This window comes from Aspergillus puulaauensis, chromosome 2 (assembly GCF_016861865.1).
Source record: "Aspergillus puulaauensis MK2 DNA, chromosome 2, nearly complete sequence".
In the NCBI taxonomy this organism is placed as follows: Eukaryota; Fungi; Ascomycota; class Eurotiomycetes; order Eurotiales; family Aspergillaceae; genus Aspergillus; species Aspergillus puulaauensis.
The window spans coordinates 2,411,189-2,426,865 of NC_054858.1; the positions used below are offsets into that span (position 1 = coordinate 2,411,189).

The following is a 15,677-nucleotide window of genomic DNA, read 5'->3' on the forward strand; positions in this document are numbered from 1 at the left end:
AAATCGAGCGCCATGAATCACGACTCTTTCTCATCCTTCAAATTTCGCCGTCCATCGAGCAAACTCCATAAGGACCCTCCTAGCTATGGTTCACGACCCCCCAGCACACAACAGAACCCAACATCACTGAAACGGCACCCCTCTGCACCCGTGTACCCGCGATCCTCTGCTGCTGGGAGCCGAGAACATTTGCGCACCAGGTCCAACGCATACGGATCATCATCGTCATCACTCGATCAGAATAGCGCGGGCGCATCTCCGGTCCTCGGGAACAACGAATCCCCCCAACTACACAGCAGCCAGAGTTCTTCTCGATCGCGTCCTCCCTACTCCGGGCGGCTTTCCTTAAACGACCAAAGCTCAGATGAATTAATTGGCGCCCCGTTCGACTCACGGGGTATGTTAAGCGCCCTGGAAGAAAACACTGCAGAGTCCGACAGGAGTTATCAACCACCGAACCCCACTGGAAGATTCGAAAAACCCCCAAATTTCCGATCGCAGACTGCCCCCAACGCACGAGCCTTGAGACAATCGGCAAGTTTTACCACTCTGCATCCCCGAATGGAGGGCCTTTCGAACTCGGGTAGCAATGACCGTTCGGCAAGTACGAAGCGTTTCTCCGATGAGGCCAACCCGATCAGGCCTGCTGGGCCTAGCAGGAGTAAGAAGAGTAGCTTCTCCAGCTTCGTCAATAGCATGCTAGGCTCACCTCGTGGTATTAAAATTTCGGCGCCAGAAAACCCTGTCCACGTCACCCATGTTGGTTACGATAATCAGACAGGCCAATTTACTGGTTTGCCGAAAGAATGGCAGCGGTTATTACAGGAAAGTGGTATCACGCAGAAGGAGCAAGAGGAACACCCGCAGACGATGGTTGACATCATGAGATTTTATGAGAAGAATGCCCGGGGAGATGACGAGGTTTGGCACAAATTTGATCACGCTTACCCTCAACATCAGACAGCTGCTAGTCCTGTATCCCAGCAGGCAGGGTCGGCCGCAGCCGCGTATGGCGCGCAGCGGACATCCCCTCCTACCAGCCCTCGATTTCCTCAAAACCATGAGGGCAGTTTTGAAAATCCGCGAGCACCACCTCCGATTCCCCGTGCCTCTCCTGCTGTAGCTCAAGCTATGTCCCCACCATTGGGAAGCCTTGTACCTAACCGAGCACCCCCCAAACCGCCAACAGCCGCCAATTTAGTTCCGAATCGCCCTGCGCCGCAACCTCCTACCACGAACGCCTACGTCTCAAACAGGGCGGCTCCAGAGACCCATAGCCCGCAATTTAATACGCCTCCAATTCCGGAGACTGAGCCATTGGCTTCAGAGCCCCAAAGGAGTCGTTCGAATTCCAAGACAAATGGGTCGCAGGGGCAATGGTCTGTTACTCCAACTCAATACCAACAGCAGCAGGAGCAAGCAATGGCTGCAGCCCAGCAAGCTCTTGCTCACAAACAACTCGAACGAAGCCGCAGCCAACGCCAGCAGCAACAGTCTCCACGATTAGAACAGAAGCCGGTCGCTCAACCGGCGCCTCAGCACCCCGCACAAACGGAAGATATTGCTCTAGCGCAAGCTTCCCAGAATGCGCGCGCTCCACCGGCAGCTCGACCTCGGCAACGGGCTCGCCAGAGTAATGCCATGGATGTCAGAGGACGATTGGTTGCTATTTGCACACCTGGAGACCCGACAAAGCTCTACTACAACCTGAGCAAAATTGGCCAGGGTGCGTCTGGTGGTGTGTTCACTGCTTATGCAAACAACTCGAATGAATGTGTTGCCATAAAACAAATGAACCTGGATCTGCAGCCGAAGAAAGACCTGATCATCAACGAAATTCTGGTGATGAAGGATAGCAAACACAAAAACATCGTCAATTTCCTGGATTCCTATCTTCATGGGCTAGATCTGTGGGTAGTCATGGAATATATGGAGGGAGGTAGTCTTACCGATGTTGTTACTTTCAACATAATGAGCGAGGGTCAAATTGCCGCCGTTTGCAGAGAGGTAGGTTTTTAAAACACTTCGTTTCTTTGTGTGCTATAGAGCTAACATGTGCCCTCCAGACACTCAATGGCCTGCAGCATCTTCACTCGAAGGGTGTAATCCATCGTGACATCAAATCGGATAATATTCTCCTTGCGATGGATGGCAATATCAAGCTGAGTAAGTTGCTCCGTCTCGCTGTGAAAATCTATCGTCCTTGGATGGAAATTAACGATTTGCAGCCGATTTTGGTTTCTGCGCTCAAATCAACGACTCTCAGAATAAGCGAAATACTATGGTTGGTACACCGTATTGGATGGCTCCTGAGGTTGTGACGCGAAAGGAATATGGTCGTAAAGTTGACATCTGGAGTCTTGGAATCATGGCCATCGAGATGATTGAAGGGGAGCCCCCTTATCTCACCGAATCACCTCTGCGGGCCTTGTACTTGATTGCTACAAATGGCACGCCGAAGATCAAGGACGAACACAATTTGTCGCCTGTTTTCAAAGACTTTCTGCATTTTGCTCTTCGGGTGGATCCTGAAAAGCGAGCTTCCGCTCATGATCTATTAAAGGTATTTGTCCCCATCTCCTTTCGCCAGGGCGCGGCTGATTCCTTGCAGCATCCGTTTATGAGCCTTTGCTCTCCTCTCAACCACCTTTCACCCCTCGTTAAGGCTGCACGTATAAGCAGAGCTCAGGAGAAAGCCCAGAAGGGTGGCGTTTAAACTTTTAACCTGTTGGCGTCTTTATATGTCGATGTCTACTATATTCCCTCAGATACCCATTATCCCTGATGTTTCTCTTTCGCCAGACGATATACCTGGCATGGCCTTATGACACTTCATTACTATCTCGAACTTTCTCTCTTCTCTTATGGGCCGCTCGGTTGTTTTCAAGCTAAAATGTTATAGACGGCGATGACTTGATGTTCAGCATGGGATTGCAAGCCTTTTGTCTCTTTGATATTATGTTTAGTTTATTCCTGTCTTTGCTTGATGGCGCTTTTGCATACCCGTATTGTTGACTTTTACGATCATTTGTCTGGAACATATCTACTCGAGACGACGCACACTTTTTCTCCCGCTCTGGTTGCAGTGGTTTAGGCTTGGGCCTGCATTGTATCATGGCGCGCAGCAAGTTCATGACGCGAGGATGCGAGTCAACTGGGCCAACCGCCTCATCCCGGGCATGGAAAGCTCTCCATTGAATGGATTTTGGCTGCCCTGCTTGCCCAGTTGGCGTTGACCTCGCAAGTTGTACTTGGTTCCGCGTGTTCGAGATTTCTGATGATATTTGCGGTATCCATTGACCGTTTTATGACGAGCGAAATAAAAGCGTATGGGGCTTTTCTTTTATCGGTAATTTTTTCTCTCTTTTTTAACCATTTAAGTGTCCTCTAATATATACTACCACTAGAAGAGGCTGTATAGCTAGATACATAGTACTATAATGAACATCCCGTCATACCTTCCAAGTGTGACGACGCCTGATCCACAAGTGAATGTATAGACAGAGTGCTCCATAGTGTGCCCAAGTGGGCCAAGTACGCGGTGCCTTGAGGCTGCGCCCTGTGGCTGACTTAGTAAGCGGCCGCCCGCCCGCAAACCAGCATCATCGTCACCAACCAACAGGTTCCAACGATTCTCCAGCTAGCCTTGGGAAGCGTTTCTGTCGCCTCCTCTTCAAGATCGTTTATCTGTTACTGGGGGTGATTCTGGATCAAAGATCGGCTTTTATACATTCCCCAGCCACCACAAACAGCGTCGAACCGATATTTCTTGAGCTCCTGATATCCCCGCATCGAGTGTTCTCCAGATCTTTGGAACTCCAGCTCGCAGCCCGCGGAAACCATCCTATCAAGCGTCACAGTGTCCCTACGCCTATCGACAAACTTTGTTACAGTTTCCCCCAATACGAGAGCCGTTTAGATATATTGCCTCGTCCTGTTTCTTTTACCTGATTTACACTTGGACCAGGTAGTTGGGAAGTTGGGTACCAGCTATGTTCCGCGCACAGCAGAACGCTTTTGACGACGCAGTCGGTACGAAATCTTTGTTTTGTTTTGTTTTCTTTTTCTGAATGCGTCTCTTGAGCGCCATTGATATAACTGACAACTGTTTTCCGCAATAGCCAAGGCGACAGACGAGAACTTGACCTCCGAGAACTGGGAGTACATTCTTGTATGGCGATCCCTTCAAGCTTTCCAACACACATTGCCCCGATAAGAAGAGAATATGTCGTCTAACATTGCTTTTTCCGTTGACAGGATGTGTGCGATAAAGTTGGGGCCGAGGAGTCTGGGTATGTTACTGGCTTTTGTGACCGCTGCTGGTGATTTTGACATTCGTTGACTCTGATTGTTGGGTATAGTGCGAAAGATGCAGTCGCAGCTTTAATCAAGAGACTTGCGCATCGGAATGCCAACGTGCAATTGTACACTTTGGAGGTTCGTGAATCGATGCTTATGAGATCCTTGCGTTTGCACTGACGGCATCTAGCTGGCCAATGCGTTAGCGCAGAACTGCGGCCCCAAGATACACCGTGAATTAGCATCGAGAAGCTTCACAGATGCACTATTGCGCCTCGCCGGTGACAGGGTAAGTGTAGCAAATATTTATCCTACTCGGACTACCTGTACTGACTGTGCCTGAATTAGAATACCCACCAGCAGGTGAAATCCAAGATTCTAGAGCGTATGGAGGATTGGACAGAGATGTTCGCTAGTAACCCAGACTTTGGGATTATGGAACAAGCGTACATGAAATTGAAGACTCAAAGTAGGTGGTGCACCGCGCTTTTGAAGTATTTTCAGCAGCTTACAAGTTCACTCGCAGACCCTAACCTCCAACCCCCTTCAAAGCCCGGGAAGCGAGAAATCACCGATGTGGACCGCCAGAAGGAGGAAGAGGAGTTACAAATGGCGCTTGCCCTTTCCATAAGGGAGAAGCCCACTACGGCCTCTCAGCCACAGGCCGAGAGCAGCAGCTCAGCTGCAGCACCGGAAACCCAGACACAAGCAGGACCTGCCGGACCAGTGCTTTCGGGTACTTCTGTTGCCACTGTTTCCAGGGTCAGGGCGCTATACGACTTCCAGCCGTCCGAGCCCGGGGAGCTACAGTTCCGGAAGGGGGATGTTATTGCTGTGCTCGAGTCCGTGTATAAGGATTGGTGGAAGGGTTCTTTGAGAGGTCAAACTGGAATTTTCCCTCTCAACTACGTTGAGAAACTTCCAGACCCCACTGTCGAAGAGCTTCAGCGCGAAGCTCAAATGGAGGGAGATGTGTTTGGCCAGATCAAGAATGTTGAGAAGCTCTTGACTCTTCTAAGCACGCGTAACTCGGAACTCAATGTTCAAGACAATGAGGAAATAACGAATTTGTACAATTCGACACTATCCATCCGTCCGAAGCTTATTGAGCTCATTGGGAAATATTCACAGAAAAAGGGTATGTTGTTCTCTATATTCCATCAGTGTTCCATTAACTCACTGCTATGCAGATGAATTTACCCAGCTCAACGAGAAATTCATCAAAGCGCGAAGGGACTACGAATCTCTCCTGGAGGCGTCCATGACACAGCCCGCGCAACCCCAGTATGGCCGCCCCGGCCAGCCTCAGTATGGATACCCTGGCCCTGGAGCCCCTGCAGGCTTCCCACAAGGGCCACCGCCGCAGAACGATCCTCAAAGATACTTTAGCTCTCGCCCTTCAGGTTTGTACCATCGAACTCTAGCTGGCTGTTTCATGTCTAACCTTCGCATAGACAACCAGCCTAATAGTTCCTATTACCCCCCAACCACGCAGTCACCGGGACCGGGGCCTGGACAGACTCCTCCAGTAGGAGCATATCAGCAACAACAACAGCATCAGCAGCAGCAGCAGTCTCCAGCAGAATCCTTCCAGCCTGTTCATCACCGCCCCGAATCGACATATGACCACCCACAAGAGCTAGGAACATCGGTTTACGACTCCCCTGTTGAACGATTACAGTACCCTCCCGGACCCCAGGGGGTCCAGCCGCAGTTTTCGCAACAACCACCGCAGCAAACGTCACAACCTCAGTTCTCATCTGCGGTCTATCCGCCAGATAATGCACACAATCCACCCAGTGGCCCGGACCCCGCGAGTCAATCCCAGCCTCCTTACCCTGCATCTCCAGTTACCCAACCCCCACCACCAATGCAGCAACCTCCTCCCATCCCCGGTGCCGCGCCGGGCTCTGCACCATATCCCTCGATGAGCCCTGCACCGGGCGCTTACCAGGCCTACAAGCCCCCACAAGCTGGCGTACCTAACCATAACCCGGCTGCATTCTACCAGTAGCGCCTCTGACATATGTCCCGTTATTTGCTGTACGCTGAGCGTCCACCTTGCCTCTACCCCGTCGTATTTTGTGGTTCATACCCTCGGAGTTTTTCTCGACGGAGGTTTGATGTTTTTGGCCGCAAACCATGGCGTATACCTATACTCTACTTGTATTTATTTTGTCATTTTAAGCCGTCTTCATAGGTTATGCAAATTTATAATGGTTTATTTTGTCATTAGAGCTGCTTTCAAGTGACACTTCACTAAGTTTACTAGTAGCTTGTAACATGTCTGGTGAAGTGTTGAGCTGTGAGTTAATACGTAGTGAAATGAAAGTCAGAAACGCGGTGGATCGGCCCACATAGCAGCACCACACGTGATGCACTCTTGGCGCTTGATCCTCTGCAGCTGCCCTGTTGATACTCTGGGGAGTAACGGCGACAGCCAACGGTTTTCTCCTTCCTGGGATTTCTAATTCCGTCACGAAGGAAATGTTCGCTCGATATCGATAACGGCTTCAGTTATACCCATTCCGCGCGCTCGCCGAGCCTACGAGGCTTCTATCCAGCTTCTCCCCCGCACTCCGCCCAACGATGCCTGCTTTTGTCCGATTTCCAGATGGGCAGAGCCAGGCCATTCTCTAAATAGTCGCATTGAGGGCATGATAACGCATTGAATGAAGTAAAGACTTACCTGGGCCCCATTCCCGGATATACCAATGCAATGGAGGCGGATTGGAACGAGTTGTTACGTATCCCGGTTCCCCCTCCGAACCCGCACGCGCTGCCGACGATCGCGACAACAATTGCTTTTGATGATGTTTCGGAACTTTTGTGGGCGGGGAATGAATATGTTTGTTGTATCTAGAGCTAGATGGAAAGACGATATGCTAATTCGTCTCTTTTTCTCTTAGGGCCGAGTCACCTCCTTCTACGGACCTGAACTTCAGAGGTACACCTCCGTTCGTGCCCACCCTGTCACCGAAGGCCCGGTCCGCCAAATATTATTTCATGAGAGAGGCGTTATATCACTTTCTTCGAAGAGTGTGCATATGATTACACGGCGCGGCCTAACGCAATGGCACGTCACCCACGATGAAATTAAGGAACTCCGTTGTATGAGCTTTACGGCTCAAACGAACAGAATCATAGTTGCGGGATGCCAGAAGGCAATGTTTACCATTGATATCGATAAGGGAACGATTGTCGACAAACTACGAACAGAACATCACTATGTGATAATGAAGAAAAGCCGCTACCTTTGCGCCGCGACAGATACAGGATCTGTCAATGCGCTGAGTTTGTCCGATTTCAGTGTTGTGAAGTCCTGGAAGGCCCATGGAGCGGCGGTAAATGACATGGATGCCCGGAATGATCTTTTGGTCACTTGTGGTTTCTCAGTGAGACACCTTGGGTCTCCGATCGTTGATCCACTGGCGAACGTGTATGATCTGAAGACCCTATCACCTTTACCCCCTATCCCATTCCATGCTGGGGCTGCATATGTCCGTATGCACCCAAAGCTACAGACGACAAGTTTTGTTGCGTCGCAAACTGGCCAGCTTCAGGTTGTGGACCTTATGAACCCAAACGCCTTTAAGCTTCGCCAAGCCACCGTCTCCTTTATGCTGGGCATTGAGATTTCGCCATCCGGAGAGGCACTTGCCATAAACGATGCAGAATGCTCGATTCAGCTTTGGGGATCTCCGGCAAAGATTCACTTCAATGAAATGAGTAAGGAAGTTGAATTCGCCGATGTCACTCCACGGCCACCTCCCCTTGACTGGTCGCCAGAGACTCCATTGAATATGATTGGTATGCCATATTACCATGAACGTCTTCTCTCTGCGTGGCCAAGCCATCACCTTTTTGAGGTGGGGAGTCCACCAGCTCTTATTGACCAGTCCCTTATTCCCTATCTTCGCTCTGGGGAGATAGGACAATACGCAGCGAATCCCAAGAAAACCCGAAGATACCAGGTCGAAAACACTCGTGCATTGGCCTCTGAACCCGCACTGATTGCACCGAAATTCTTGAGTGAAAAGGCAAGAGACCAAAGCAAGGCAAGACTAGATGATGCCGTTGGCGACACTGCTGGTGCTCTTTCTGGCGCGAAGATTAGTGGAGAATCAGAGGATGACCCTCTGTTGAAGTACAGCAATGTCGAAATCAAATACAGTAGATTCGGAGTTGATGATTTCGACTTCAGGTAAGGTCCTAGGACTTACTGAATCGAACCCCTTTCTAACAAACTGTCGATAGGTTTTATAACCAGACTAATTTCTCAGGGTTAGAGACCCATATCGCAAACTCATTTACCAACTCCCTCCTTCAACTCTTCAAGTTTATTCCGTTAATACGAAATGTTGCTCTTCACCACGCTGCTACTTCTTGCATAGCTGAAAGCTGTCTGCTATGCGAAATGGGGTATCTTTTCGATATGTTGGAGAAGGCCAATGGTCAGAACTGCCAGGCAACAAATCTACTCAAAACCTTCAGCAGTTTCCGTGAAGCTTCGAGCTTAGGGTTGCTAGAAGAAAACCTCACAAACAAATCTCTTTCGGTAGCCATTCAGGCCGTCAACCGATTCTTCCTTGGCCAGATTGCGCAGGACTTCCGTAAGATCATGCCAAGCTCAGAAGATCTCGACATGAGGATGTCAACTATTGCACTAGAATCTATTCGGTGCATGTTTTGCCAGAACGAAATCGTGAGACCAGGGAATACACTTGTCAATGAGCTTATTTATCCCACGGTTGATATAAAACAAGCCCGTCGAAATCCTGCTTTTCGGTTCTCGAATATTCTGAGAGCAAGTATTGAACGGGAGGCACAGAATCGGGGATGGTGCAATTATTGCCGGAGATATCAACAAGTGGCTATGCGGAAAACAGTACATCGCATGCCCCTTGTGCTGATGATTAACGCAGCCGTGAATAACCCCATTTGTCGACGTCTTTGGACGATTCCTGGATGGCTGCCAGAGGAGATCGGCATTGTTGTCGAGGGCGGCCAGATCCTATGTGTTGAAGGGGAGGATTTGAGGTTGCGTATACACGGAAAGATGCCTGGCCTAATTGTATATGATTTGGTTGGGTTGGTTGCGGAAATTGATATTCCAGAACACCAAAAGGCTCATTTGGTCTCGTTTGTCAATGTCTCCGTTTCGTCCCGTGAGCAGGAGACGAGGAGTAGATGGCATCTTTTCAACGATTTCTTAGTCACAGAGGTGGACAAAGATGAAGCTTTACGTTTCAACCAGCCGTGGAAATCGCCATGCGTGCTTGCATTCCAAGTAAGAGATGCGCGACATGCAGTGGATGACACATGGAAGGACTACCTGGACACGACGCTGCTTTTCCGTGACTGGTCTCTGAAGTAAGTCAAATTAGCTAAATCTAAGCAATGCCTCCACGACACTGACTCTGATACAGCAACGGGCCCCCTGTCGAATCGCGTGTCATGCTTTCTGAGGAGGAAAAACCGACACCTGGCACACCTGTTGCTCTCGACACAGAATTCGTCGACCTCGAAAAGGCGGAAATTAACGTTAAAGCGGATGGCTCACAAGAAATCGTCAGGCCAAGCAAAAGTGGACTTGCTAGGGTGTCTGTACTTCGTGGTTCAGGTGTACAAGAGGGCGCTCCTTTCATTGATGATTACATATCTGTCAAAGAACCCATCGTTGACTATGTGACACAATATTCGGGTATCAAACCGGGCGATTTGGATCCACGTACCACTTCACATAATATTGTGCCGCTTAAAGTTGCATACAAGAAGTTGTGGCTGCTTCTCAACCTTGGCTGTGTGTTTGTTGGCCATGGCCTGGCCTCGGACTTTCGGAAAGTGAACATTCAAGTTCCCAAGAAACAGACGGTTGACACGCAATACTTGTTCTTCCACCCCGGGAAAAACAGACGACTGAGTCTTCGATACCTAGCATGGGCTGTGTTCAAAGAATACATCCAAGAAGAACCAGCAGACAGCAACCAGGGCCATGACTCAATTGAGGATGCGCGTATGGCCCTCCGACTATGGAAGAAGTTCCAAGAGTACGAGGATGCAGGTATTGTGGGGCAAATCCTGGAAGAGGTCTTCCGTGAGGGATCCAAATTGGGATTCAGACCTCCGGCTCGCAACGGCGTGGCCACAGTGCTTTCTCGACCTGGAACTGCAGTAACGATGCAGAATAATAACAGTGGCCGCAATACACCCAGCGCGCCTGATGTTGGTGCCGCCGCCGCCGCCGCAAGTGCACCAGCTACCCCGCGGCAGGCGTTCCGACGATCCATTGCCTTGACGCCGAGCAATGGCACGTTTTCTGGGCCCGGATCGGGGGAGTTCTTTGGCGGCAGTCCGCTGAAGTAATCCTTCTACGTTTTCATGAATTGTACGGATGCATTCCTGATATGATCTAAGTTTTTCGAATGAATTGGCCTGTCTGGTTTGGTTGTATGGCAGGACTTTGTGGCAGTTCTGCCGATAGAGTACATTGGGGTATCATTAACCATGCATAATTGAACTTCTTACTTTATTTGTTTCAGTAGACTCGATTGAGCGAGGGCTCTGTAGTCTTCGTAGCGTATAACGGGGAGCTTCGAACTCTATGGCGCCGCCATATCGAAGGCTTTCTAGAACACAAATAGCCTAGAGAAGTTCATTCGTATTGGGAAATATAGAAAGGAGACAAAAACAATAAAATCTCATACAAATCATTAAATAGTCTAATTATCATACCTAGGAGGCATTAGCCCTGTTGTTGACGTCCCATCCTCAGCAACTTGCACCGTAATATCCGTCTTCACCGTAACCCCCCTCCCACCACCTTCCTCGCTCTCCCTACCATCATCACTACTCCTCATCCTCGAATGAGACGCACTAGCCCTAGGCTTCGCAGCCCCAATCGTAGTTGTCGTGCTGGCTGTCGTGCCCCGTCGCGCAAGCCCCATACTACTAGTTCTACCACCACCGTGGATATGATCACAATAGAGCCCTTCTTCGGCTATAGTCTTGTCCCCGAAGACGGACATAAGAATAGACCCCTGTGTTTGGGTTTGGGAATTACTGGAATTCCCTTGGCTGCGCGGGTCCCTGTCGACTTCGCCGCCGCCGCTGCCGTCGAATGGGTATTGACGTCTGCGGCTGTTGGAGAAGGAGCTGCATTTCCCTGTAGAGGGGTTTTTGTTGTTGTTGTTGTTGTTGTTGAAGACGACGCGCACGAACAGGCGGACTATGGGCCCGCAGGTTGCGAGCAGGATACAGTAGTTTTCGATTCTGGTGGGACGGTGAGGGAGGTGGTTGGTTATGTTATGTTGGGTGGTGGTTCCAGTACTAGAGGGGTAGACTTACTTTACCCATAAGATGAAACTCATTATGTTATCTAGATAAGTAGTATCTTGTTAGCGGTGAAGTATTGGGGACCGAATGAATGAATGAGAAGCTTACGTGTAAAATCATTCCGTTCTCCGAGAGATTTGAGTAACTGTGTGGGGAGGATCATATCAGTTCCGTTCCAAGTAATGCGCATGCAGCTTCTTTTTTAAAGTCGATTCGAGTGTCTCATACATAAGTCTTCACAATAGAGGCACACCCCGACAAGGCCAACGGCCCACTAAGGATAACAGTTTGCCATATCCGCCGTTTCCGGGCCTGCCGAGGCATGCGCTTAAACCGGGCAAGGAATGAGTTCGAGCCGTCCGGGGTGTGGTCGACGGTGCGGATGCTGAACTGCCATAGTTGCATGGCGGAGAGGATGGTTAGGAAGAAATCGACGGTGGAGTTGAATCCTGGTTTGGTTGGATTGTTGCGATGGTTAGTGTGTTTGTTTAAAGTATGGCTTAAGCTGCTCTTGTGCTGATAAGAGGCAGTAGTTCGGTTACTTACCTCCTTGCACAAAGCCGATTGTCGTTTGGACATTTGGCGACTGACAGACGACTGAACCATCGGTTGGGACGCCGTCCCACATGTAGTGGAAGTATGATCCTCGGTTTGTCTAGCGAGTCAGGGATGGATGTGGTATACTGGTAGAGGGCCGGGAATATACCACGTAGTACGGACTTGGCCCGCATTGAAGCACAATCTGCAAGACGGTCACCGAGTTCACGACTATCTGAATGGCCATTCCAATGATGATTGCGATCCGGATTTGTCTGTCGAGACTGCTGAAACAAGTATAGAGAAACCAGGTCATTCCGCAGCGCGAAAACATCGATGCGGTAACAGCTGAGACAGCGAATTAGTATCTCGTAATTCTGAATCTTGAGATACTGAGGTGGGACGAGCAAAGAAGTATTTACCTAAAGGCTGGGAGAGAAAATCATATTTCATGGCCCCAATCCGTTGCTCGTCGGTCAGGAACCAAATGTGTCGACCCAAGCCATAGTCAAGACTATTCACGTTAAAATAAGAAATAAATGAGTCTAAGATGGAAGAAAATGCACCTTATTTGAATGAGGACTATATGGGCTATATCAAAGCCATAGCCCATCACAAATAACAAGTCTTCGGCACCCCATATTCTTGTCGGGGAGCTCACAGTGGGAAGAACTCGGCTGGCCCATGCTTTGACGGTGTATCTGAAGATCAAGGCAACTGAGACGAGGCCTGTGAGTGCCTATATAGAAACAATATGATTAGGAGTGTCGAGGGGAACGGCTGACCATAGATTCACTTACCCAACATGCATAGACAAATGGCTCTCCTATGGAGTGTAGGATTCACTTGTTAGCTGCGAGGGAAAAGACAAAGATAATAGACTGCCTACCGTAGGTTGGATCCTCTTCCTCTCGAGAGGCCATCATTCAGAGCTGTGGCAGGCAAGCTGACAGCTGTCTGACATTCGAATGCCAGCCGAGGCGTGGAGGAACGTGGAGGAATGCCCACTATAAGCACGAGTTGAGGGCTTTATTGATTGCAGAAGAAACTGGCCCACTATGCAAGGGACAGCAGCAGCAATTGTTGGCGGGGGCCTCGAGAGTTCACTGTGAATGTACATTTGGATTACGTTGGAATGTCCAAACACGTCGAATAGGCGGTCCTCCATTCCCTTGCATAACCAGAAACTCAACGAGGAATAACCCAATCCAGATTCCAGACAGCCCTTCATGGTTTCAATTGCCATCTGGGATGTCCGGACAGGAGTGCCTCAGCCAGAGACAGACTTGGGATTGTATGTCGAGGCCAATATCAAGTCCAACCCGACGTTTACATTGGCCAGCCCAACCCGATGGCCAGACGCGATCTTGCAAGGGCGAAGATAAAGAGATCGGCAGTCTGCATCATACACTCGTGGAGAAAAAGAGACAAAGCGCCTGAACTCGCTTGGCAATGCAGCTGGCTTAGACTGGTTTAATTACAAATCGTGGACAGGGCTGCGATGATGGGTCCGGACGGCGATTTGGCGTCAGTGGAGACAGACGGGAGATGATCATCCTGATTTAGAGAGGACGCTAAAGATGGAAAAAAACTAAGACAGAATATACGAGATGAAACTCGGAATCATGACATTCTGGACAGTGGATGGTGAGACTGAGTTGACATGAGTGTAGGATTTCAGCCGGACGAGTCTCGACTTTCCAGTTCGACTCTTGATTCCTTCTTAGTTCTTCGTTCTTCCTCCAGATCGAACCCGCCATCTCCACCAGAGCTAATCTCAGATCAATGAAACAATCCGATCTATTGGCTTTTATGCCAAGTTACTTCTTCCGAAATTCCAAGAGCCCCTCTCCCAGCTCGGGATATGCCTCGAATGTCACTTCGAGCCCCGCCAGTGCCGCTATCCGACGCCATTCCGTCCCCGTTCGCTCGCGACCCCCAAACAACACCGACATGCTGGCATGCATCTTCGCGTAGTTCACGTTCTTAGAGAACTCGTGCACGAGCAGGCGTGAGTATGGCGCCATTGCTGCTGAGATTTTCTGCATCAACTCTATTGCGTCCAGATCCGGCAGGTTGTGCAGGATGTGCGCCATGTGATAGACGAGCGCTCCTTGCAGGGGCTGCGGGCTGTTCCCCTCTTTAAAATCCCAAGAGACCAGCGTGATTCCCGGGATATCGCCGCCGAGATCGCTGTTATACTCCTCGACCACGAGATCTGCCGCCTGGAACTGCGGGAATGCCTCCTTAATTTCCAGAAGCATCTCGCCGCGCCCGCCACCGATATCCACCATCATTGTCGACGTGGAGGGCCCGGCCTCCCCGACCACTGCCGCGAGGTCGTACCCCAGTGCCTGCAGCCGGTCGGGTGTTTTCCGGGGCTTGAAAAACTTACCGACCATAAAGGTGTTGAAACTATCCATCCGGCCCTCTGCTGCCATGATTGAGTATGTGTGTTGTTCTGCATAATCCTCCTTGCCCATCATCTGATACGCATATTGCATCGGGGTTTCACATTCTTTGAACGGGTAGGCAAAGTTCCCTGCCTTGAGCTTCGACATGAGAAACGCCGCTGCCAGGAGTGTCTCCGTTGTGCTATTCGAGTCAGCTATTTCCGATCCCTGGATCTTATCTCGAGCTCCGGCCTCACAAGTGAATCGCCCCATGGACAGCAGATGGAGACTCCGCTAGGTGGTGGGTGAGAGCATTGGCTCCATATAGATCCTCTCCAACGAGATCCACAAGGCCTAGACCACTCATTGCGAAGAGGGTGTCCTCTGCCTTTGAGTCAGTGCGACCACAAAAGAAAGAATAAAAACTCTCTTGGAGACTTACGAACTAGAACCACGGCTGCTCGGATTCGTTTGTACACGGTCAGTGGTTTCAAAAGCCTCATCCCGAAGGGTAGAGCATCACCTACAAGGAACTGGGGCTGTGGCATCTCCATTGTCGAGGGTGCTCTTGTACGCAGCCAGAACATCCTCGCCCGTAGCGGGCTTGTTGATGCTGGCCAGGATTCTGAATATATGAAACTGGGCAGCGACGGGCACAAATCCCAGGGCGGCTGGCTATAGGCACTTAGAGAGCATTCGCACCCACCGAGCCGTTGGGACTCACCGAAGTAAGAGTTTTGGCTAGAAGAGCACCGGTAGCTGGTGTGACCGCGGACATAGTGAATAGAAGGCCGAATCGGGCGAAATTTGGATCGGTGCAGGGAGGAAATATTGAGTTTCACGCCTGAAAGCACCGCTCAAATAAGTATTCCCTGCTCGTGCTCGGACACATTCATCCCTTGCTTTCCTGCTACTAGTCGACATAGTCAGGTTAGGTGCATAAACTACGGAGCGCTTCATCCACTGGCTTATCAGTGACTATGCGTGATAAGTTATCACGCATAGTCTTAAGCTTTAACCCCCTGTCGGAGCTGAACCCGCGAAACCATGCTGCGTGGAGGACCTGCACACCACGTTCTGTTCTTCGGGGTCAGTATTCAGTGCGAGTCTCGG

At 50.1% G+C, this 15,677-nt stretch overlaps 5 protein-coding genes across 5 annotated transcripts; 3 read left to right on the forward strand and 2 right to left on the reverse strand.

Moving 5' to 3' along the window:
- Positions 1-12: 12 nt before the first annotated feature.
- pakA (mitogen-activated protein kinase kinase kinase kinase STE20) lies at positions 13-2,716 on the forward strand (the record flags this gene model as incomplete). Its single annotated transcript, XM_041699699.1, has 4 exons — positions 13-2,007; positions 2,067-2,166; positions 2,229-2,563; positions 2,612-2,716. The coding sequence occupies 4 exons, from the start codon at positions 13-15 to the stop codon at positions 2,714-2,716; spliced, it is 2,535 nt and encodes an 844-aa protein (XP_041552758.1).
- Positions 2,717-3,992: 1,276 nt separating this feature from the next.
- Positions 3,993-6,313, forward strand: HSE1 (ESCRT-0 subunit protein HSE1; the record flags this gene model as incomplete). Its single annotated transcript, XM_041699700.1, has 9 exons — positions 3,993-4,032; positions 4,122-4,171; positions 4,258-4,292; positions 4,362-4,437; positions 4,490-4,588; positions 4,648-4,768; positions 4,826-5,437; positions 5,490-5,702; positions 5,754-6,313. The coding sequence occupies 9 exons, from the start codon at positions 3,993-3,995 to the stop codon at positions 6,311-6,313; spliced, it is 1,806 nt and encodes a 601-aa protein (XP_041552759.1).
- Positions 6,314-7,018: 705 nt separating this feature from the next.
- Positions 7,019-10,665, forward strand: pan2n2 (poly(A)-specific ribonuclease; the record flags this gene model as incomplete). Its single annotated transcript, XM_041699701.1, has 5 exons — positions 7,019-7,147; positions 7,209-8,109; positions 8,245-8,503; positions 8,557-9,672; positions 9,729-10,665. 5 exons carry the CDS (start codon positions 7,019-7,021, stop codon positions 10,663-10,665), a joined length of 3,342 nt encoding a protein of 1,113 aa, XP_041552760.1.
- A 356-nt stretch (positions 10,666-11,021) lies between these two features.
- Positions 11,022-13,094, reverse strand: APUU_20999A (uncharacterized protein; the record flags this gene model as incomplete). Its single annotated transcript, XM_041699702.1, has 10 exons — positions 11,022-11,571; positions 11,647-11,677; positions 11,743-11,779; positions 11,863-12,083; positions 12,181-12,289; positions 12,341-12,519; positions 12,594-12,685; positions 12,738-12,910; positions 12,972-12,997; positions 13,061-13,094. The coding sequence occupies 10 exons, from the start codon at positions 13,092-13,094 to the stop codon at positions 11,022-11,024; spliced, it is 1,452 nt and encodes a 483-aa protein (XP_041552761.1).
- An 897-nt stretch (positions 13,095-13,991) lies between these two features.
- Positions 13,992-15,342, reverse strand: APUU_21001A (putative O-methyltransferase; the record flags this gene model as incomplete). Its single annotated transcript, XM_041699703.1, has 5 exons — positions 13,992-14,766; positions 14,822-14,948; positions 15,007-15,021; positions 15,092-15,239; positions 15,289-15,342. 5 exons carry the CDS (start codon positions 15,340-15,342, stop codon positions 13,992-13,994), a joined length of 1,119 nt encoding a protein of 372 aa, XP_041552762.1.
- Positions 15,343-15,677: the final 335 nt, after the last annotated feature.